General features: G+C 42.3%; 1 protein-coding gene across 2 annotated transcripts in view; it reads right to left on the bottom strand.

Annotated features, from left to right (window-relative positions):
• MYRFL (myelin regulatory factor like) overlaps positions 1–11,090 on the bottom strand; it is a 224,217-nt gene extending 213,127 nt beyond the window's left edge. For both annotated transcript variants that reach the window (XM_088452465.1, XM_088452466.1), the window contains exons 1-2: positions 11,036–11,090; positions 4,527–4,617 (exon numbers count right to left, since the gene is read on the bottom strand). In XM_088452465.1, the coding sequence (XP_088308591.1) occupies positions 4,527–4,617; positions 11,036–11,090 (146 nt within the window). The remainder of the gene's footprint in view (positions 1–4,526; positions 4,618–11,035) is intronic.
• Between the last annotated feature and the right edge of the window lie 14,547 nt (positions 11,091–25,637).

The raw sequence follows: 25,637 nt of genomic DNA, 5'->3' as shown, positions 1-25,637 counted from the left end.
AATTAAGTGACTTCAAATAACTAAAACATTAGCTAACAGGCATTTTAAAGCACCCCTAAAAAATAAGTAGAGCATTTATTTGCATTAAAAAAAAAAAAAGATTTCTAGCATTTTTAAACAGTTGTTAAATAATAGAAAAATCATATTTTTCTTTAGAATAGTAATAGATATCAATAATGTTAACAAATATTAATTTTTTTTTCTTTTTAGGGTACAGGTTGATTTAAAAAATAAATTTCCATTGGATAGCGCAAGAATTTTGAGCATGCATAGTCGCAGTAATCGGAAATTGGGCGCTATAGAAGCATTCATTTTTGCCGCAAAAATCTGGCGGCCAAATAGATATGCCCCTGTGTATGATAATTCATGTGTATTATATCCAGAGCAATGCTCAATTTTGATCTTAGTGTGATTTGACATTCGATATTCATTTGATTTTGCAGTTGGAGATTTAATAAAGGCAAAACTGAATGTCAAATCGTACATAAAACCGAATCCCACTCCAAATCAAACATTGGAAAAACATCAGTACTTTTACATAGACCAACATACGAATCCAACATTTACTAGTCAATTTGAAAAGGAACACCAAATCGAACTAAGGACTTCATTCAGAGGCGGTCGCACGGAGCGATTTGTCGTAGAGAGCGATGTTTTTTTCAACTGCGCATGCGTGTACATGGCAGTGCGCGTGCGCAAGCCTGTCTTCCCGACCGCAATCCTCTTGCTCGCTAGTCACTACGAGGTCGTAGCTGTGATTGACATTTCGTGCCATTTGTGGGTGGTTACAGGGGAAGGTGCTTGTGAACGGGGGTGTGGTGGTGCGCACGCAGGCGTGGTTGACCTTAAAAAGGGCGTTTTAAGGGCGTGCATATATTACTGAGCGAGTCATCACACACGTCATCTCATTGCAATAACGACGCTACTGCTCGCAGAGCTGAGGGTAGCCCAGGGTCTACCTTAAGCATTGCGAGTGCTGGCGATGGTTTCTGCCTCAACCGATGTTTGTAGGCAATTAACAATGTAACAGGTGTTAATCGTGCTGACCTAGGTTGCCGCCTGCGACCGACTCTGAATTAGGCCGTAGAGATAGGAGTTGTGCTTTCATTGTTGTGGGTGTTTCCGCGCTTACGATGTACGTTGCGACTGAGCGCTCGTTTTGCATATTCTCGATCACTTTGGGTGCGACCTATCGCTCCCGTGCAACCGCCTCTGAATGAGGTCCTAAATTACTAAAGGTTATCTAGCGGTTCTCACCATTCAAGTCAAAAGGTGGGAACCATTAATTGGCTCACCTCTCTCAGCAAATAAATGCTCAACCCTGACATTTCTAAGAGAAATGCAGCGGATGAGCTGTCATTCCGAAAGTTTGTTGTTCGGGCTCCTCATTTTTTTTGTTTTAAGACGCTGGATGCCTACTTGGACAAAAGGACCTGTCCAGGTATTGTATGGGAGTATGTGTGAGAGTGTGTAGTAAACTTATACTTTCACAGTGTGTGTGTTGTCTTTATTTTAACGTTTCTTTTACAGGTGAACTAGAGGTACCAGCGGAACCTAATGCCCCGCATGCTGGTACTTGTGGTTTTCCAAGACCAGCATGCGGGGAGGCTTGCTGGGAGCTGTAGTTCGACTGTAAAAGACAATGTTATTATATCTTTTTTAACACACACTTTACACCATCAACCCGGCACCCACCGGCCAGGGGTGCCGGGGATAGCCCCGGCTATCAGCCCAGGCCTGGGGTGCCCTGGAGAAGGGAAACCCTTTATTGGGGGGTCCCCGCCTCTCCATGGATCCCCAGCTTGGGCTGAGTAGCGGTCAGGTGTAATGCTTTGGCAGGGGCTGATTATGGTAAGTACAGGGGACTCCTACTCATTTTGTCCCCTGTATTTCCAAAAGCAGGACCGGCACGCTGAGCCCAGTGCTGGTTGTGCTAAACACAGGGGACCCCTACGTCTTTTGTCCCCCTTATTTACACAACCAGGACTGACTCTGAAAGTCTGGGGCTGGTTTTGATAATGGGGGGGGGGGGGGACACCACGTAATTTTTTTATTTAATTTTAAAACTTTTGACGCTTTTTACACACACACATGCATGCACGGATCTCACTAAACCATGCATGCATCTGTGTCAATCAAACCTGCTCATGCTAAAATTGAAAGCATGAGGCAGATCTATTCATTTGGGGATTTCAAGTTAGCTTTGAGTGGGATTTGGTGTTCAATTTGTAAATGGGCATGCAAAATCGCACATCAAATTACTGTTCAAAATCGAACCAAATCGAATTTGATTTAGAAAAGGCTTCTAAAATCTAATTTTAGTAAATGTGGGATTTGATGAGGGATTTCTACATTTGATTTGAGGTGAGCTAAATCGAACATCAAATCGAATGTAAAATCAAACTGTGATAAATATACCCCATTTTCTCCTTAACTTCCTAATGTGTTTTCTACAACAATAACATCATGTAAGTTAATTTAGTGCTGCCATATCAACTTTTCATTATGCAAGCACCATGCACTTAAATGTCTTGGGATGCAAACATGAAATATGTAGTCTGTCAACCCTACCTTTAAAACATTTGCATACGTCTTGAAATATTATACATTATTTATTTATGTAGCCTGAACTGCACTGTGCAATCAGAGAATATTTAATCACACATTCCACACAGATAACACCCGGGTCAGAAATGAACCCTAGGCTCTACAGTGCAAGGCAACAATCACTGTACTGACTTCTATAACTCATTCTGATTTTTATTTATTACCTAGCTACCTATAGTCAGGGCCTTAGAGAGCTGTTCCGGGCCCTGGCAATCTCGGGGGGCGTAGCCTAATGTAAGGTGACGTGGCCACACCTCCTTGCACAAAAAAAAAAAAGTATTTGCAGCACTGCTACCCCACTCACTCTCAGCACTCATGTCTATAGTAGCATAGCTGTAAATATTTATGTCTCAGAGCCTGATTCAGACCTGGACACAATTTCGATTCGGTCGCAATTGACCAATGTTTATTTTCTGCGCATAAGCTGCTGCTCCAGTTGCAGTGTGGAGTTAGCAGCAGCCTGATTGGTAATGGAAAACATTGTAGAGTCACAATAAAATCTATGACATGCGGATTGGATGTTTTCAAGTGCTTTGTGGATTGGTGATAGCACCATGCTCTGCAAATAGAATAAAAATACTTGATCTGAAAAAAACAATTCCCCTAAATGAGAATCCAAACTAATGGGTCTATGGGCTCTATTTACTACAATCCGCATTTGTAATGCAGATTGTAGTGTGATATTATCGACTGAATTCGCATTGCGAATTCAGGCAATATCACAGGGATTTACTACAAATCCCTTGCAGGGACAGAGCTTGCGATAAAGCTCTGTACCTGCGAATCCCCTCCGCACACTAGTCACGGTATTTTTGCAAAAAATACAGTGACAAAGTGCTGACGCATGCGCCGACCGACCGTCGCTGCTAAGACCTGCCCCCCGAATCGCGGCCCCCCCCCGCGACCCCCCCCTCCCTCAATAGCACTTACCTGCAGTCATCGGTGCTCCGGTGATGTCTTCCATGCCTCCAGTCAGCTGACATCCCATACTGCACTGGGACACGGTCACCTGATGACCGGGCCGCAGTGCTCTATGGGAGACCAGCTGACCGGAGGGAGAACATCACCGGCGCCGCGATCACCGGTCCCTGGAGTCAGGTAAGTACATTTTTTTTTTTACTTTTTTTTTTTTTTTTTTTTAGCAGAGATCAGCTTGCGGTCTGTTTAGACCACACAACTGATCACTGGGACCGGCTCCAGGCTCTGCTCTGCCCGTTACAGCAGAGTAGGAGCCCAGTAACCGGGGGAGACCCTGGATTATCACAGAGCCTCCCTAGGTATTTTTTTCACTATTTATTTTTAGTAACTACCAGGCAGATCACATTTCCCATTACAATTATGGGACATGCAATCTGATTACTAAAAATAAGTGATACTTAGGGGTTGGAGTGCCCTGTAATAACTATAGGTGTTACTAAAATAATGTGAAATGGGTGTGAAAACACCCTTTTTCACTTTATTTTAGTAAAAATAATGATAATAAATAGAGCCCATAGTATCAGTGTGCAGTACGAATGAAGTGGTTTATCAGTATGAATTCACCAAGGGGAAGATTTATCAAACTTTCTAAAGAAGACATGTGGAGGTGTTACTCAGAGCAACCAATCAGATACTTGCCATTATCTAGTGCATTCTATAAAAGTGATAGCTACTGTAGAATCTCAGGGGCTGCTATGGGCCCTCTTTAGAAGTTGTAATAAATTTCCCACTGACACAGAGCAGTTGTATACGGAGCTTTGCCGGACAGATCTGAGGGGATATATGTGTAACTTTGCTCACACTTAGTGGAACTGAAAGCCCAGTGCTATCGCCAGTGCTGTCTCCTTGATATATAGGATGAAGTCCTATCGCATTGGTGCCTTAAAATAAATATGTCACTCAGAGACAGTAACAAGTTATAATTTTGTATGATCACTTACAGCGCTCCAAGCCCAAAGTCACTGCTTATGTATTCCTCCAGCATACTTGTGTCCACCATCGGATTGTCCAGGGCTCTGTGCAAGTCTTGCCCTGCAAGTTTGACATTTAATATGTTTTAACTACAATTGTAAGGTTGTATGAAACACAGTGCAACAGGTTTTATGACCTGAATTTATAATAAGGAATTACTAATATAATCATTAGTATTTCTTACTGTTACTCATTCTTTGCTGAAAGAGCATATTGGACACCATCAGTTACAGAGCCCCAAGATAAGCAAAGTAAATAAACTTTACACATCATAAACAATCAGTTAAAATAATTCAGACACTGCACCAGTACTAAATAGCTTGAGCACCATGTTATATCTATTTGCCAGCATTTTCTACATTCTGGGAATATTCCCTTATTTATTTAATTTTGTACAAATGATGCAGTACAGCTCTTATTCTACAGTATATTAAGTAGGGCAACCATGCGCCAGTCATGCTGGACAACCAAAGTACCAAGCTACAGGCTTATGTAGGCTGTTGTATGTAATGAAAGAGGTAGTTTAGAAGTGTTAAGCCGCGTATCCATTACACAACTAATGAACGACTGAATGATAATTACATCGTTATCGTTCATTATACTGTGCAGTGGATATTGTGCCCATCCCCCGAACCTGCAGAACCTGACAATATTGTCAGATTGGACAGTAGGTTCAGGCGATGACAGATGCAGAAAATGACCAGTGGGAGCGCGCATCGCTGGTTGTTGCCAGAATATTCACTGCATGATTAATGAATGATTGAATGATAACGATGTTGTAATCGTTCATTTATATCGTATAGTGAATACGCGGCTTAAAGAAGTTGGTCTTTTTATGTGATCTATGTTACTCAAAGCACCTCTTCCAAAATAAATTATCCTTAAAGTAGAGAATATTCAAGCCATTTGATGAGTTGGTAGAAAGAAAACAATTGATGGTCTAAATTATCTGTTATTCAACATAGACCTGTGATTCCATTTAATAAGACAGATAATCAGTGCCAGAGTAATGCTTTGTGCCGCCCTGTACCAGCCCAGCCACCGAGCATGTGATGTCATGCCAGAGGGACGAGGTTGCTGGAACCAGTGAATAGACCCCTTAGGGCGATCCGGATCCAGGTGGCTCTACAGACAGCAGGGTGTCGAGAGGCTGCAGCTACCAGCCCCATTTAAACTCACCAGTGTCTGATGTCAGCAGCGCTGCTCGGAGGTAGCACATATTGGTCTGCTGGCAGAGAGTGATGGGGTGACCGGCAGAGGGTGATGGAGGAAAAGGCAGAGGGTGACAGGTAGAGGGTGATAGTGGGAGGAGCAATACTGACAATACTGATGACATCATTCATTCCTGCAGCTCACCGGTCCCAGTGAGCCTGCAGTCCGGGAAGTAGTGGATAGACAAATCAAAGGACTCCAAGAGGCCCTCTCCTTATGCCCGTGTCACTCACGAGATCACCTCTCCAAGCCTGCCGGCAGTGCGGACCATCAATGATGATCCAATCAGCGGTAGGGGGTCCTTTATTCCCCAGGGGCACCTAGTGTGACTCACCGGTAGTAGTTCTGTTCTTGCTCAGGGCCCTGTGTGATGGCACCGCTTACGCATCTCTAGTTACAGCCCTGCATAGAATGCTTAGTGTCCATTCGAGTCTTAAGGCATCTTAGACTGGATAATGTAGTCTGCAAGTTTACTATCCTTTAAAGTCCCTTAAAAATTAACTTTTGTATATTTCCGTTATACAGGTGAATATATGAATTTTGTATTATTCACGCTATGTGGGGAAATCTGCAGCCAAATTGCATTTAACTCTACATGATGAACTTTTTGTGTAGGTCTTTACAAGCTCTGGCTTTAATAAAAAAAATTGTCTTAATTCCTCTTCATATTTTGCTTATTTTATTCTTTTTTTTTTCTTAATGTAATTTATCTCTTGTTCATGGATACAGTACTGAAAAAAAAAAAAAAGTACAACTTTTGTATTTTCTGTAGAAACACTACTGGCATGGTCATGTCAAAATATAGGTAGGACAGACGTGATGACAGATGTGGGCACAGGCATCGCTGATAAGCTGCACTCAAATATATAATTTTGGAAGTTACTGATATTAATTTGAGTAAATGTACAGTATATCTAAAATGTGTTTTACAATATACTATAGGTTATTTAATTGTGGGTTGTAACTCAGTGTCAAATTAATTGCTTCAGTTCTCCTAAATGTAGAGAATATTCAAGCAGTTGAGGAGTATGTAGAAAGAAAATAATTGATGGTGTAAAATTATCTGTAATTCAGCATAGAAATGTTATTCAATTTAAAAAAGACAGGGAATGGTTAGTGTAGCTGTCCACTGGCATGCAAATAGACAAAGACATTTGAGTGGAAAACATTAAAAAGACATGAGACCAAACAACTAACAAGTTAGGAAAGTGATGAGGTTCTGACACAACCAACATGGTTTGGCACAATTAAGCCAAGGGCATGGAGTCAGGGGCTTATCTATAATGGGTGCAGGGTGTGTGCACGGGCACCCAGGTCCAGGGGGGGCGCACCGCACACCCTGAACCCATGTTAACTAAAACTTACCTCTCCGAGGTCCCATGTCGGGTCTCTCAGCGCTGCTCAAAATGCCGGAAAATGGCCACCATGGACATTTTTCCGGCGTTTTGCGCATGCACGGTGAGGAAACCGCTGGGAAAATATCGTCCGCACCATTTCCCTAGCGATCTGCACATTTGCAGTAGACTCTGGGCACACGCTAGTGCCCAGAGTCTACTGATTCTGCGGTGGCCGACCAGCCGCGTTAGTCGGCTGCCAGCCGCCGGGTTGAGAGGAGGGGGTCCGTGACGGGGGATGCACGCGGGCCCCCACCTTTCTAAAGACGCCCATGCGTGGAGTCTACCGAGGGTCAGGTGTTAACCATGGAACCCCGCATGTCATGGCCATCCTGGTTAATTTCAAACGCATATGGATGGATTTGGGCAGGACACAGACAGACATGCTGATAATCAAATGTAGCAGACTATGGGTGAGTCTAGGGCATGGTCCAGGGACAGCAATACAAAATAGTGGTTGCTCATATCAACTTAATGGTCTTTCACAGGTGCTTATAAGGGCGAGGTTTACTCTGAACTACAGGAAAAACATTTTTTTTTTTTAAGTTTCCCTCCAGCACACTGCAAAAAACCAGCAGAATGGCTTGTATACTACATGATAATAACAATTCAGAGGTCTTTGTTGCATATATTTTCAAATATATGGTTAAGGTCCGGGACCAGTCAAGGCTCCTCTATACCGGCGTCCCTAAGGCTACATAATAATAGCACCCACTCTGGGTCATATAATTGCATACTATTGTGCCACATGATAACAGCACATATATAAATATATTTACGCTGAGAGACAACTCACCTAGGAGGAACCCCAGAAACTTCCAAAGCACTACAGGAACCAGCACACCCTCCCAATGCTGGTCCCATCCATGCCTCTCAGAATAGCAATACAAAATAGTGGTTACTCATATCAACTTAATGGTCTTTCACAGGTGTTTGTGAAGGGAGGGATTTATGGTCCAGGGACAGGCAAGAAGAAGAGAGAAAATGCAGTTAAAAGGCCAAGGTCAGGAAAACCAGAGCTCAAACGCTGGTCAAGATAATCTGAGTCAGCAACAGGAATCATTAAGAGCAACAAACAATGCAGAGCAGGTAGTCCCAGGCCAGCAATATAATCAGCACTGCAAAGAAGTAGGAGTCTCTACTTATATAGTGCCAGACCAATGGAACAATCACAGAATGAATGGAACCTAGAAACAGACACCAGATGCATCACTATGGGAATTGGATGCATTTTTAGGGAACCGGCTACTGCACGTCTCATTCACGTCCCAAATATTTGAATATTAAAATCAGAAGTTGCAGTACAAACACATTTATTCTTAGTCTCATCTTGTGACACAATCGGGAGGTCAGCGATCCACTGCCAGACAATTCTCACAGCACAAAATAGGAAGAATTTAAATATGCTAGGTAACAATAGATATCTTTCTTAAAATACTGTATTTTTTGTAGACTGGTACAACATATTTATGAAAAAAAGCAATAAAGCATTAACAACTGGTCATATCAGTGTCTGTCCTTACATGTATTAGCTTATTGGGGTAGATGTACTAAGCCTTAGACAGAGATAAAGTAGAGAGAGATAAAATACCAAGCAATTAGCTCCTGTGATGTTAAAGGCTGTGTTTGAAAAATGACAGGAGCTGATTGGTTGGTACTTTATCTCTCTCCACTGCTATATCTACCCCATTAAATGATAATTCTTTCCAATTTTTATTTTTAACAAGTTTGTTCTTTGACATGAATGAAACTTATCTCAGACTGACTCACTTTGGGAGTATAATGTGTACATTGATGACATTGGCACCAAAAATAGTGTATGTGTTTGTATGCGTGCGTGTGTGTGCGTGTGGTGGCGGCAGTACCATGGCTTAGAAACTGTGGCCTGTTTCATATGCATTGCAGCAATCACAGATTGTAATCTATCCAGATAATAAGATCAGGTTAAAGTTGCAACCGATGCTTCACCTTCAATGCCACCTATAGAGGAAGATCTAGCTTGAAACATTACCCTGGATCAAATATAGCTATGACTATGCAATGTAACAAGATGTCTCTTCTAAAGTAACTTGAGAGATATTCTCATCACCTATTTGCAGATGTAGTAGCTTTACTGGGCTAAGGGATATTAAAAAGCAGGACTATGATTAGCTGTATTATTATCTTCTAATAAAGGAGGTAGTATATAGATAAATTGCATTGTGAATGTATCACACGTGTCTCATCAATAATCTGTTATTTTGCTTTTGTAAATTACTAAAATAAAAATAAAAGAATACATAAAGAAAAGATGTATAACAAGTCATCTAATAGACACTAGCCATGCTGCTACAATTATGGTAAATAAACCATCAGAAGATTGCTAAACCCCAAGTATTATTAAATTAGATCCCATACATTTACTTGGAATTTGGAAACTGTTATAAGTATGCATATACATATATCTGTCATAGGGTTATCATTATAGCTTGCTGTTTAAGGATTAGGGACCAATATTTGATTTGGGTTTAAAACACCTTCCTGCTTCATATTGAGAAGGGTACACTTCTAAAGATGAGGATCAATCCGATTTATTTTATTTCACATGCCTATATCATTACCTTAACTGGTTAGGCACAATAACCAAAATGGAGTTCACAGGGTTAAAAAGTGATGCAAAAGGTAAGCAAATCAATGTTATATTCTGGAAATACTGCAACAACTTCTAAATTCAGTGCCAGATTACTGATGGGGTGGTTGGGGGCCCCCACACAGGGTCACACTGGTCCCAATGCTTTTGCATTTTTTTTCCCAATTCCCGAGAGCAGATACCCATCAGCACCAGTTTCCGGATGCATCTGGCCACTATAAATCGATTGTTTAGATCCAATGGAGATAATATTGACATTTGATGTGCAGATCGCTATTGTTGCCACCATCTTATGCTTAGTTTTGATGCCACATTGCATGCTTTTACACAGAGAAACACTGACCCATTGGCAGCACTCCTTTGCACATGTGCAGACCAGCTTTGTATCGTGCACATCTCCCCAAATGCACAATGGAATGGAATAGCATGGTCGCTTGCCATTATAAGGCATGTAACTGTAACGAAGGCAGCAACACTGCAACATCCCAAAGCTCTTCTGATAGCCATCCCTAATTCAGAACAGCTCCCGACTCCGTGCCCTTTAAGCGTTACATCACAACCGTGACCATTATTGCCACTACAAGAGGACTCTGGAGGAGCACAAATCAGCATACAGGGGAGTTGATTAGCCTTGGGGAGGCATAATGCAAACTGGAGACCCTACAGTGAAATAATGTGAACTGGGGGCACTACAGGGTGACATAATGAGACTGGGTGCTCTACAGTGACAATTTGAACTGGGGGCACTACAGTGTGGCATAGTAAGTAATAATGTTATTGGTAGGGAGTTGCCTTGGGGCTACCCAGAAAAGCCCATCCCTGCTAGGTGGGATTGGGGGAGCAATCACCTCAATTTCCCCCATCAGGATCCTGCTGTACTTATAAGTTAATTTAACTGGTCATCCTAGAGTCCTAGAGTACAGAAAGCACTATAAAATTATAGGAAAATGCTAAGTAGAAGTAACAGCTGCCACAGTAAAACAAAAAAAGGAGAGCCTGCAGTCCAAATAAGTGACCCAGGAGAAAGAACAGCCTAAGTTAAGTAAAAATGCAGAAGTTCAGCATATACATATTCACAACCCATGGTTTATGTATAAACTTAAATACACTTAAATACAAAATGGTAATCCAAACTCTATTTAAAAAAAATTTGAAATTTAACAGCCAATAAGCCACTACATCCAAAACCTCTGCTACTAAAGAGATTATTATATCAATGTTAAATACTGTAGTAGGGACATACCTTCAAAGAATTGCTGCAATGCTTCATTCTCCCCTAATACATCCAGACGATCCATGACAACTTCCACGGCTCTGCTCAAAGACGGCAATATTGACAAACGTGGTTAAAAATCCAGAAGTGATTTGGCTAGGCCACAATGCCAAAGTGAGGCTGCATAATGCACACTCCTGACATTTTGTGGCATAACAGACTTAAAGCTGCTTCTGTCCCGGTAATTGGTCACCTCTGTACACTCATTCTTGAGACCAAAATGTACAAATGATGGCAGAGTATCCCTTAAAGTAGGTTCGAAAGATTGTTTTAATTTCACTATATACAGCAGATCATTCCATATCCGTCTCTTCCTGGTTATAAGACCTTTGGAATACAAGCTCTGTACAACACATGCGTAGACACAAGAGTAATAACCATTAATTCTTATCTAACGTTTGTCCTTCCATGCAGCAAAAATATTTTTACAATGTATGCAATCAGGGATCATGATACGCCCCTTCAGGTAATGGTCAGGTGGCTCAAAAGCAGCTTCATGTATTTCTGAAAACCAGCTTAATTCTACAGACAACTTGTTAGAGTACCCCCTGCAGTATTATGATGTACAAACATTAACTTCTGAGCACAAAGGAAACAAATAATGTACATTATACAAATATGTATACAGACTTCTACAGAAAGTGGCAAAATGCTTATTTCAAAAGGTGACACACGTCAGTCTTCTCATCATTGTTGGCATTCTTTGCAGACATTAGGACGAATATAGAAATGAAAGCAAATTGAGCGTATAATGTCCCAAACTTGCTCCCTATTCTAGGTGCACAATCTATGCCTCCATTCAGGCCTATGGTCAGACCACACCATTGCAGCACAGATTTGCATTTTCTGTCACAAGTGTAGATGCGAATGAAATGTGTATGCTAGCGCTCTTTTCCGAACCATGCGCAGTGCGAACACACATAAAACAGTCATACATTCAACTTTGTATTAACCCAATGACTCTAGAGCAGTGGTTCTCATACTCGGTCCTCGGGACACTACACAGGTCACATTTTCCAGGTCACCTAGCAGGTGCACAGGTGTATTCATTACTCACTGACACATTTTAAAAAATCCACAGGTGGAGCTAATTATTTCACTTGTGATTTTGTGAGGAGACCTGGAAAACATGCACTGTGTGCGGTCCTGAGGACCGAGTTTGAGTACCTGTGCTCTAGAACATGAATACATAATGCACATTATGATGATCACCAAATGCTAAATGTGTGTGGGGGCAACAATGCAAATCTAAATACTTACATACAGTCTCGTACATTTCAGTGATTCACGCTTTGATACTACACAGGCAGAAAATACTGCATGTTTGGTGTTATACAGTATGGGAATCGGTATATAATACCGCCGGCCGCATGGCCAGCAGTTTGATTCCTGGCAGCGTCAGGCCGACAGTGGATCAGATCCCGGCAGCGGCAGCCCGACAGCGCTGGAAATCCTGATCGTCCCCAGGTAAGTATGATCTAACCAAACCTACCCCCTAACCCTAACCTCCCCCCTCTAAGTGCCTAACCCTAATCCCCCCTCTAAGTGCCTAACCCTAACCCCCCCTCACCCGCTGCCTAAACCCAAATCCCCCGGGGGGGTGCCTAACCCTAACCTCCCCCTGGGGGTGCCTAACCCTAACCCTCCCTCCCCCTAGACTAACCCTAATCTCCCGGGGGGGGTGCCAACCCTAAGTCCCCCCCGGAGCCCTAAACCTAACCCCCCCCTCCCCTGCGGCTGTCCGCTCACGGCACCTGGCGTCGGTGAAATGAGCGGCGTCTACATTAAGACGCCGGTCATTTCACCCTCGCCGGGATATTACAGTCGGGAAGCCGGCTGTCGGTAGAATGTCAGCCGGCTTCCCGATTGCATCCCACAGTATGCAATATAAGCAGTTACTAGTAGTGTTCACTCAAAAATTAAAGAAATTATTTTATAATAAATAATACAGGAAGCACAAAACCTTTAATCCTTCTTGTACCAGGTCCTTTACAGGGGACAGATCTGCACTACTGACTATAAAGCCAAACTGTTTGTACATATGAAAGTATATAGCACAAACCTCTCTTATCAATTGCTGTGTTTCCTGAGGAAGATGCACACATTACCTGCTCAAGCTGGCTGGAAGTCATTCATGCAATGCAAAACACACATATTATTATCTTTTATTTATATGGGACCACAAGGGTGCCATATATACACAATAGGCATAGAACATACAGGTTTAAAAAGGTACAAAGTAAACAATTTAGACAGTTCCAGACGGGTACAAAAATTAACATAAATACATAAGTTATATAAGTACAACCTGCAATATACATAATTACATTGCAAAACAGTAGGTGAGAGGACCTCGCTCCTGAAAGCTTATATTGTAAAGGATATTCTAAAGTAAATGCTATTTATTATTTGCTGATAGTTATGGATGCGGCATCTGCTGAGGTAAGCTCAGTTGGTTGCCAGCCACATTTCACCCACTCCTTCCAGCCCACTCTCCATCCTCTCCCTTCCCACCCATTGCTAATACTTAACCTCCCCTGTTCCCGGTCCTCACCTCTCCTGGCATGCATAGGCATGTCACTACTAATACGGCCGGTGTGCGCAGCCGGAGCTGGGGCGGGCGCTGTGCATGCACCAAAGCAGTGATTAGGTTATCGCACAAACAAACATGACGACCCAATTCAAACCAGGCCCCAATTTTATAATACCGTAGATAGCAGCTATTTATATCGTGCCTACATGTTAAAGCAGTAAGTTACAGTGAATATCTTTTCGTTAATAGCTAAAATAGGGCCTCATTTACTAATGAGTTTTATCACCAAAGCGAGTGATAAATATCACTGTGTGTGATAAATGTTGCTCCAGCCAATCAGCTCCCAACTGTCAACTGTTAGAAAAATGACAGTTGGGAGCTGATTGGCTGCAGCACCATTTATCATACACAGTGACATTTATCACTTGTTTTGGTGATAAAACTCGTTAGTAAATGGGGGCCCTAGTACAGTAAATCTTTTTTTTTTTTTTCCCCAGAGCTTTATCCTATGATCACTTTATGGGTTTTTATTTTCTACCCTACAACATTTCCTAGGAAACCCAATTATATTACTAGTGCTGTGTCATTTGGCTCCAACCATTAATCTTCTTGTGTTTTAGACTCCAAAATTAAATTCTTAACTACATAAAGCAGAGGTCATTGTGATTGTGTGTGTGAGGGGATACTACACATAATGCCAAAAAAAAAAGTGAAATGGGATTTGTCCTAGTCTTTTTTTTTTATGAAATAAGTTTAATGCTCACATTTGCTTTCTCATACTTAGGGCGGTATCCAATTAGCTACTAACTGATTGCGGCTGGGCTATCCTATTAGCCTTGAAGTGCCACCCGATGCCAGCACTTGTCGTGGACATTTTTCGGAACCTGTTGTGTCCTGAAAAATAATTCACGATAAGTGACGTTTTTTCACCCCAAAAGAGACCAAAACACATAGGTCTGCGAGCTTATCACGGACCCTATGGGCCAAATGTAATAAGGTGTCAGTTTTGGTAAATTGCGAGTTTTGTGCTAAACTCGCAATTTTTCACAACTCTCCAATGTAATAGGGTGTCTGTTCACTCTAACTCGCATTTTTCAGTTACTAAAAATCCCCATTCTCAAACTCGCATCCAGATGTTTTCACATTGAAAACAATCAACTTGCCCAATGTAATAGAGTGTCTATTTTAGACTCGCAAAAAAAAGATAACCAAAAGTCCCCAAATAATAGACCTGCATCAGGCTAGCGAGTATATCCTGAGCAGGTAATTTTAACACAGAAACATGCACATATCCATGAGATACGTGCATGTTTCTGTGTGTACTTATGTAAAAGGTTTTATAATTTAAGAAAAATGACGTGCACCCGTTCCCCAAAAGCATAAACAGCCCCGGGCTTTATAAAGCCTGTCCTGGTTCTAAAAATACAGGGGCCAAAATGCATAGGGGGCCCCTGTACATTAAGAACCAGCACAGGGCTTTGTTGAGCTGGTCCTGGTTCTGGAAAGTCAGGGGACAAAACGAGTAGGAGTCCCCTGAAAATTCCATAACCAGTACCAGACTCTTTCTAGGGGGGGGTAATGCCACAGCCAGGGAAAACCTTTCACCGGTTTCCCCAGCCAAAGCATTACCCCTGACTGCTAGTCAGTCCAGGCCAGGGATCCCTGGGGAGTTGGGGACCCTCCCCAATAAAGGGGTCCCCCTCTCCAGGGCACCCCAGGCCTAGACTGATAGTTTGGGGCTATTCCCGGCACCCTAGGGCGGTGGGTGCCGGGTTGATAGTGTTAGTGTTTGGTGTAAAATAAAGTGTGCTAAGGCTTTGGGGGGAAGCTGCATGTAATTTAAAAAATAAAAATAAAGACAGAAGCCATCACGGATCTCACTGATCTGTGATGGCTTCTCTAAAACTCACACCTTTTAATGCTAGCAGCATTAAAAGGTGTCAGTTTACCTAGGGAATAACTCGCCTAAACTCGCAAATGGAGTAGCCTCGAGCTGAAAAGTTCGCAGGCTATTGAATTTGCAAGTAACAGCACAAACTTGCACCTTTAAAATATGCGAGAAACTGCGAGCTTGTACTGTTACTAAAACTGACACCCTATTACATTTGTTCCTATGTGTTTTTGTGAAATATATCCTATTATTACGTTCGAAATATTAGGATAGGATGAAAAAAACATTGGCGAAAAATGGGGATAATCGGCAAAAATCCCCGTTTTTCGACGATTGTGAGGATCCATTAGCGCCCGAACAACGTCCAGGGCTATGCAATTTAAAAATAATTTATATAAGAAGCATTCAGTAATGAGTTTCACATTGTTGCAGCAAGTGATGGAGCTAAAATGTTGTACAGCTGCAAAAAATAGAAATAGCCAATTGCAACATTTGCCCAGTATTTACAAATGATCATTTCACAGTTCACTAGAAGATAACATACATATAATTCCTGGGGAAAAAAACATTAGATAGGAGGTCTAAATATAATAATTGAAAACTTGCAAGGAAGCAATACATGCAATCCAGGAAATCGTCATGGAATGTAACTTGGATGGTCTGGTGTTTACAATACTACAAGGCACTGGGAAACATTCAGCCAATCAGTACTGTTTTTACACAAAATTTTTCTTTCTTCACTCTCTGCAAACTTTACTTGATACTGAACATTATGATTTTAGAAGGCTTTTTATTTATTTTAAGAAAACCATTTAAAAGTCCTTTCCTGAGCCACCTAAATACTATTCCCATAATTGGTTCTAACAGTGTTTTACAATGATTTTCTTCTGCAGCACATACCTGGCATGATCTGAGCCAAAGTCTCCCCACATATCACACCTACCTTGTTCTCTTGTATGGCTTGTTTTCTTATAGCCCCCATTTGTCATTGTACTGTATTCCGTGTGTGGACCCCCTGTTGTCCAACTAAACTGTCCCTCGGCTCCTTTTTGTGTGTATACCCTATCCATGGAGAGAGATGTGTTCAAGCAAAGCCAGTGTCTGTATTCTAACAAGCCAAGCTGACTCATCAGCACATACAAATTATAGACATAACATTGCCCTCACTGTGGGCCAGCTCTGATATAGGGCCTTATTCACTATGAATCGCTATAGCGATCGCAGACGCAATTGTGCACGCAGGTCTGCTGCAAAAATATGCTAATGAATGCAATCGCAAGCCGTCGCACAACCAGCATAGAGACGCCCACTACCGCTATCTCACATCCGTAATACCTTGCAGTCCTGCATATACAACGGGAACATCGCAGATTTACAGCAGGTCTAACCTTACTCAGAAATTGCTAACCTCGTCGCACGCAGTAAGTAATCAGGCTGCGTATGCTGTCACAGTGGCTAATTTATGCACGCCCATGAAACACAGTGTTCAAATGGACAGACATGCCTGCGTTTCTTCGACCACTCCCACGTCACCACCCCCAAACGCCGATGTCCCGTCCCTCATTCTGCGATGGCTTTCTTTCTGCGTGGGTGATTGCTATGCGATAGCAATGCGAACACGCACACTGCGATGCAGTACGCACCATCGTCCGATCTGTTTTTACGGTTGCAATTGTGATCCATAATATATCAGGCACATAGTGCATATACAGTAAGGTTGCAGAGTAAATGCTACTACTATGGCAGTAATGCTTACACTATTGCCTGAGGGAATAAAAATAAAAAACAAATAAAAACAAATACAAAAGAACTAAGAAAGAAAAGATGAAACAAAGAAATAAACAAAAGAAATATAAGGTCCTCGAGGGTTTTTTAGATTGATTTATCTTCGCCTGGGTCGCCCGTTTCCTCTTATTGCGCCACCCCTCCCTCCCTTCTCTCTGCTGCCCCCTTTTGTTTTTCTTGTATTGGCTGTTTTTGTTTTTCTGAATGAGCGTATAATGTTATAGCTATATTTTTTCTTTTCTGGTATGGCTATGGACTGTGTTGGGATTAATCGGATTACAGATGCATCTGAAGACGGTTCCCCTATTTGGTTTATCGGGCATTCCTTCATTTTCTGGGTGGAGCAATCCCATTTATTTGCCAAGGCAGCAGCTTTAGTTGGTGGTCGGGAGGTTAAGAGTTAGAGGGCTTAAGTGGGAGGGAGTCCTTCCACTTATTGAAGAGTCCATTGCGAAATGGGGCGTACCTGGGTGCTTGGTTTTTAATGCCGGCGGTAATGATCTGGGTAAAGGAACAGGCATCAGCCTTATCCTCCAAATTAAAGCTGATTTAGAGGAGGTGCAGGCTCGGTGCCCCATTAGAATAGTATGGTCAGATATCACTCAGCATCGCGAGCAGCGATGCTCTTATACTGCAGCGGTTTTAGACCAGGTGAGAAGGAAAGTGAATGACTGTTGGTAAATTTGTCATATCAAAAAGGTTTTTTTTGTTTAAACACCCTTACATCAAATATGATGACCCCAGTTTATTCCGCTCTCTGATGGGGTTCATCTTAATTTAGCGGGCTTGTTCCTGTTTTTGCGTAGCCTTTTTTCCGCATTAGGGGTGGAGTTGTAGTGTTTGGGTGGCGAACTGTGGTTCATTATGAACCTACCGTTGGCAGAAAAGCATTGCTTCTCAGCGGCCCAACAGGGCGCAAGTGGTAGTTGCAGGGCGCCTTCCTTTCGCAGGGCAAATTGACTTTGCCCTTAAGGGGGGACCTGGGCTTCTTCCTAGAGGTTGGGCCCAGTAGTGCTAAGCCAAATAAAGGGGGGTGTAGTCTATTGTAACTCAGGTTGCGTCAGAGGTCTTCAGGTAGCCTCATTTAGAATTATATCGTGGGCTAGAGCTTTGGAAGCAATACTTTTTTCTTCGCCACCTAAAAAGATAGCTGGGAACATCCACAAGGACTGATGGTCCTCTTTCCCTGAGACAGACCCAGAACTCTGAGTATCAGAGTCTGATGAGGAGGTCGAGTCAGACTCCTGAGGCAACACATGACAAGAACCTCTTTTATGTCCCTGCTTTTTTACTACCACTGGTCTATCCACCTGCGGAGAGGCTGAAAACGGCTGTATACTCTGACTAGAGTGAGCAGCAGAATTAACCCAACAGGAATTCATGGGGGGCATACACATAGCATGATGCATATGATGTGAGTACCCCATAGCATGAGGCACTGCAGCAGCTGGAGCCCGAACCTCCGTGGCTTTGCCTATTAAATAAGACAAAACCTCAGGCGTAATGGCCATCCAAGATGACTCTGGTGCTGGTGCAGGTGTACCAGATATATTGGATAGCTGTTTGCAATCCAATTATTACACAATCCATACTGGTTAATATCCTGGTCCGATAGGCCTGCAGAACAGGACTTACAGGATATAAAGCACTGGAGGGCTCTCTTCCTCACCTTTTCCTTTCAGACATGACAATGTAAAAGACATGACAATGTAAAAATGGTATAAGGTATACAGTATAAACACAATGTGACTTTGTATCAATGAAACACCCCACACACCTTCAGAGGGATGAGGAGAAACACAGTGATAGATGTACCCGACAGTTTTGAAAAAACAGGCAGTGTACAGTACACACAGCAGCTAGCATACAGTCACATACAATGCATAAATACGCAGATTTGCTAAAGCAATATGGACTCTGGATCAACTGACCAGCTCCAAAGGGGTAATGGTAGGATATAGAGTGCGCTATATGCCAAACCCTAGGGAGAGGTAGAGAGACAGACCAAACCTCTGAGACCAACCACTTCAGCAGTGCACAGACAAACGCTAAACTGCGCGTGTCTCACACACAAGGTGGTCAATTATAGCAAACCAGACATGGGAATCCGTACCTGGAAGCCTGCATCTGGGGGGAGGAGTGGGTGGGGGAGTGCCGATCTCCCCTAGGCTGCGATTTTGACAGCTGGGTAAGCTGACCTCACGACAGCAAGATGTTGACTAGTGTGCTCTAGTGCGTCTTACCCGTCCTCGGCAACAGAAGACATGGCCCAGGCCGCCTTTGTGAGGACACATTGCACGAGGCCTTCACCCGCAGCCACCTGTCATGCGTCTCAACACCGGAGGCAGGGGGACTGCTTCGCTCACGATTTCCCAAGAGGAAGCCGATAGGCAAGCCACGCATAGGCCTGCCGAGAACCTCAGGGCATATAGTGGTGCTGGTGTTTCGGCGTCGGCAGGAGTCGAGGTTCAAGCGTCTTTCACGGTGCCTGGTACCGCTAAACTCTGAAGTTCGAAAAAACTTAAAGGTAAAACATCAAAGAAAAAAGCCTAGGACTGCCTAGCAGTCCCGCTGTTAACAGGTGCGTCTTGCCGCGCACCAAACAAAAAAACCGGATTGCCTGGGGGTGGGGTATATAGGGAGGACCAGTGCATGCTGGGAGCTCCAAAGCTTTGCTGTTTGGTGTATTGGATGCAATTCAACTACATACCCCAAAGTAGATCCTTTGGACCCTATGGAACCCGAAGAAAGCATTGCTTCTCAGCGGCCCAACAGGATGCAAGTGGTAGTTGCAGGACACCTTCCTTTCGCAGGGCAAGTTGTCTCTGCCCTTAAGGGGGGACCTGGACTTCTTCCTAGAGGTTGGGCACAGTAGTACTTAGCCAAGTAACTTAGGTTGCATCAGAGGCCTTCAAGTAGCCTCATTTAGTATTATATAGTGGACTAGAGCTTTGGAAGCAATGTTATTTTCTTCGCCACCTAAAAGGATAGTTTTTCATGGTAATAAAATCTTTGAACCATTTGAATCCATTTCAATTGTAAGTGTCTTCATTCAGGTTAATTAAAACAAGAAACATCTTTGTGAGGAGCCAACTTTTCTTAGGATAGGGGGCTTCATGAAATGCTTGTAATTTTACTTCAGTCTAAAAACACTGAAGCAGCAAACTTTGTGAAAACCATTACTTGTGTCATTCTCAAAACTTTTGGCCATGCTGTATATAATGCCTTTTTTTATTTCCTTCAAAGCTTCGCTTGGTGCTTTTTCTTCAGTATACTGCTTGCAAGTCTTTTCTGTGCATCATCCAACTGTAGTCTCCAATCATGTTGACATTTACTTCTCCTTCATATCTTGGTGGAATCTTTTGCCTTGCTCCTCACTAATGGTGCCAAGGTTTTCAGGAAAATATTCCAAGTGATCATTCATAAAGTGCACTATCCAGCTTATCAAACAAACTAATGCATTTTATTTTTTTTACCAAGTTTACCACTATTTGCTTACAGTTGGGATCTTTGAATTTCCCCAAGAATGGAATGTAGCCATTATGACAATCACAATATTGATAACCAAAATGTCAATAGAAATTTTAAGGTTAGGGTTTATGTAAAAGAGAGAAAGGGGTCTATTGCACAGAACATCTAAAGTAATTATTATCAAATTGAAGAAAAAACCCTAATTTTCTCAAATTCCCATATCAATTTTCATTATGGGATAGAGGGTTCTGCCACATTGTTGGGTACCGGATGCTGGTGCTCGGGATCCTGATGGTCAGAATCCCGACGCTGGCATCCCGAGAGGGTTAGAAGAATACAGACACCTGTCGGACAGTATCCTAACCCTCCCCACTGCCTAAACCTAACCCTCCCTTAGTCCCTAACCCAAACTCTCCCCCTAACCCCAGTACGTACCGTCGGAATGCGGTTGGTCGGGATGCGGGCGCCGAGATTCTGGCAAGTGTCGGGATTCCGGCACCGGCATTCTATGCGCTGGCCTCCCGACTGTTGGTATTATGACCGCATCCCCTGCCACAGACTAAATATAAAGAAACTAGAGAAAAGTGGGGGAGGGGGGAGTCTATATGGGGTGTACTAAATACTAACTAAAATGTAACTTATGTTGATTTAAAATATATATTTGTTTTGATAGTAAAATATTTAAAATACAGTGATATACTGCAAGACATGTGTCTTGAAAAAGTCCCGGTTTTTGCGGGACGAAACGCATTGATGTCATCACCCAGGCATCTGAGGTTCGTTCACAGTAACAATACTACCTGCCGTTTGGCATTCTGGACGATTTTTACAGAAATATCCACTTGTTCCGGGAGCACTGCTAGCCGCACACGGCATCCACTCTACAGGCAGTTCTGGTCTCCTGCTGCATGGTAGTCGGCCTCATTCATCCGTGACATCATAGCAAGCAGACAAGCCAGGACGGACGACAGTGTGGACACAGCCACTCACGGCCAACTACTTGTCCCTGGATTACTGCTAGCCGGAACACGACAACTGCCTTACAGGCATTTTGGTCTCCCACTGCACGGCAGCTGACCCCTTTCAGCCGCGGCTTTACAACAAGCAGACAAGCCAGGACGGACACCAGTGTGGACACGGCCATTCAGGGGTAGAGGTACATGCAATTTTCCCCCTTTCCACTGTCCATCCTCCAATTTAACTTTACTTCACTCTGGGACGCCAGCAGTGATTGTAACACAGTAGCGGAATTCAGCTGCTTTGACCATCTTTCCACTAGGATTCATTTGTTATTTTTTAGCCACACTGTTACAATAGTGGCTCTCTCTAGAATGTTATGCTGTGATACCTCAGTTAAACGATACCTTTTTAAATGCATTTAGCAATACATTACAGCTAAAAAGTTATTTACTTGCCATATGTATCTATAGGATATATTCCTTCATGTGCACATGATTGCAATTTTGGCGTTTTTTTTATGTGGATTATATTGTGTTGATTAAAATATCAATTTTATTTTCAAATGAAGCCTCCTGTTTATTAACAGACAGCAAACCTATTATAGATATCTATATTTAATAATACATCAGTGCATAGCGCAGTATAGATTTGTTTTTCTTCTGCTTTTTGCTATAGAGACTATTGTCTCTGGGTTATTGACTAAAACCCTAATACTCGCAGCTGGCACTGATTACCATACTCATTTTTGAAATTAGCGCCGGGATTTTTGCAGTTCTTAACTGCAAATAAGACATGTGTAAAGACAAATGTGAGATAAAATAACTGTATGAGGTTATCCAGTCTTCTATAAATATAGTACATGTATCTATATGTTGCAATTCCCAGGAGTATGCGATGAATATATTGTTCATTATTTCTATACCACAAGAAAGAGGTGCCAGGAGCCTATATTAATCATTTACAGTAGATTTCTCATACTAAATTCTGTAAATAAAAGGGGCTAAAATTGAAATAATAGGTTTATACATAATAATAGAAGAATCAATGGATAGCCAAATTAAGTTTTCATTTTGTGAAAAAATTATAATTTTGTTTACTGAAATCTGCACTCAGATACGTATGGAAAAGCGTGAACGTTTTTCAAAGAATTTTTACATCACAGTAATTATTGTCTGTATATCAGCTCAAACCTTTCAGGTACAGTATTAGAGAAATTCTCTCCCATTAGCATTTCTTGTCCCAAAGCCCTTCATTCAAGCTTATAACGATGTTCTCTCGCAGTTAAGATAACACACCCTCCTTTTGTTTCAATTGGTATCATTACTTGCAAATTCACTGTATCGCCCGAGACTACAAGTTGTTTAGCAATATTCACACTTTATTCTACTTCTTCACATCACTACTTAAACCGTAGCTCTGAAATTCCACTCCAATGGCTTCTCCTTCCCTTTCCCCACACTGGGCGGATGCACTATGATCTCTTATACGGTCAAACACTCGAAAATGCCGTTTATGGGGGTCTGACCACATTTCTCATATGCACTTTACTTTCCGAAGCTTGGCCCGGTGGGCAACGCCATCTTCAGATAGCTTTGCCCAATAGAAGCCTATGGACTATGTGCGTCAGTCTGTGCATGCGCAGGATACCAGAGGGACTTTTGGGTCATTAACTCGGAAGACACTCTCTTGCAAAAGGACCGCTCTTTTCGGGAGAGCTGCCATTTGCTATTTTATTCCCGCATACCTGCATTATTTATGCTGGCATGAATGTGATGAGTGGCGGGATGCATCAGATGCAAAATGCGATGCTTGATGCATCCAGCCCACTATCCCACTTTCTGTTTTCCGTTTCTTCTCATTTCAAACTGACTTGGCTCATGCTCTCTCCCTCTAAGTGGTACCCATTCAAGGTACCTTTATGTAGTTCTCCAGTGTTTGTAAAACTGTAGTGTTGTGTGTGTGTGTACTCTTTACAAATTAAGTCATGTCTCCAAATCACACAAACCATGTCCATCTGTCCAAACAATGCACATTTTGGGCAAACTTTACTAAGCGGCGGGTTCTAAACCTTGGCGGTTTGACGGCGTGTTCTATTCTGTGCTAAACCCCAGTGGTTTGGTGGCAGATTTGCAGCGGTTTCTAAATGACAGCTCATTCTATTCTAAAGTGTGTTTTGACGGCAGTTTTGCAGCAGGTTTTCAGCGGTTTTGGCCTTAGTAAATCTGCAGATAGCAAAACCGATGGCAAAACACATTTTAGAATGGAATAGAACAGGGCTGTCATTTAGAAACTGGTGCAAAACCGCCACCAAGCCCCCGGCGTTTAGAACAGAATAGAACCCACCGTCAAACCGCTGGGGTTTAGAACCCGCCGCTTAGTAAATTTTGCCCTTTAACGATGATGTGCCGCTTTGCAAGCCAAAGATTGGTATGGGCATCGCAGGTAGCTGTCATTTTAATATTTTACCATAAATTAGGTCTAGGATGCATGAGGAGATGTTGGTTCTGTTCCACTGATCTGAAAAATTATTTTTATTTTAACCCAGCAAAATCCAAGTTATATTTTCACACACCCGAAGTGATGACAAAATTACAATTTATCAAGCTTCAATATCTCCCAGGAGGTTCAAATGTCCTGAATATTAACAAGGAAAGAAAGAATGTACTGTGTTGGCTACAAGGGATTAGAACAGTGATTGCCAACCTGTTTATGTGGGCTCATATACATACTGACACACCATAGTGTGGTGTGGGTAAGGTTATAGAAAATGGCCAGCACCATAGCACCAGAAGAATTAGATGTTCGGAACTGCAGAATTGAAAAGCATTAGGTCCACTGTTAAAGTATATAAATGTATTTTTAATGTTATAAAATGTGTTTAGTAAAATAATGTTTTAACTCGCCCTACTAGTCCAATGGGAATCGGGGTCCTATAGTGTTATTCAATTGTCATTCTGGTTCCAGTTCATGGGAAACCGAGCATTGTGATGAACCGGTAGACTGCTGACCTGGGATCTGGCTTGCCACAGGTTGGAGCTAATTTTAGCTTGGAAAGGAGAGATAGGGTAGGTATCCTGGAAGTAATGAGGGTGGGAGATTTAAAGATTAAGAGGTCTATATAATAAGCCTTGGGGGTAAATAACCTAAAGTGCGGGTTTTTAGAAGTGGAGATCTTGCCCATAGCAACAATCAGATTCTAGCTACTATCTTCTGGAATGTGCTAGTTAAATGTTAAGTAGAAGATGATTGGTTGTTATGGGCAACATCTCCACTTCTAAAATCCCGCACTTTAGCAAATATACCCCCTGGAGAGAGATAAAGTAGTTTGAGATAAATTACCAACCAATCAGCTCCTAACTGTAATTTTTCAAACACAGCCTGTAAAGGGACAGTTAGGAGCTGATTGGTTGGGTACTTTATCTCTATCCAAGGCTTAGTACATAGACCCCTATATCTCCCTGTCTAGATTTAATTGTGCCAGTGTATAGAAAGGTCTGCTCCCCATTTCTCTTGCAGCGCATGTACAGGTGAAGGTGAGAATACACACATTTTATAATTGTTATGCTATGAAAAAGTACAGTAACAGGTACATTTTAAGTAATGAGAAAATTAATCAAATACTTTTAGATTCAATGAAAATATGTTCCCACAAAACTTTTGCCTATTTTTGAAGGGGTTTCCGATTACATGTTTCCATCTCCTCCTTGTATGTTCAGTATTATGCATTGTTTTACCAGTATTTGCTTTAGTTAATTCAGTATTTTTCTTGCTCTTTACCCACATTTTATATATAAAGCATAATTCCAGGGGTGTAACTATAGTTGGTGCAGGGGGTGCCATTGTTATGGTGCCTTCCCTGTACCCAGCTGACATCCAGTGCCTGGATCAACAAGGGAGAAAATGGCTTTGACCTCACTGAGCTGTTAGAATTA

Source organism: Taudactylus pleione, unplaced genomic scaffold (genome assembly GCF_031769625.1).
Source record: "Taudactylus pleione unplaced genomic scaffold, aTauple2 ptg000038l, whole genome shotgun sequence".
NCBI classification, from domain to species: Eukaryota; Metazoa; Chordata; class Amphibia; order Anura; family Myobatrachidae; genus Taudactylus; species Taudactylus pleione.
This window is presented reverse-complemented; position numbering and strand designations above follow the sequence as displayed.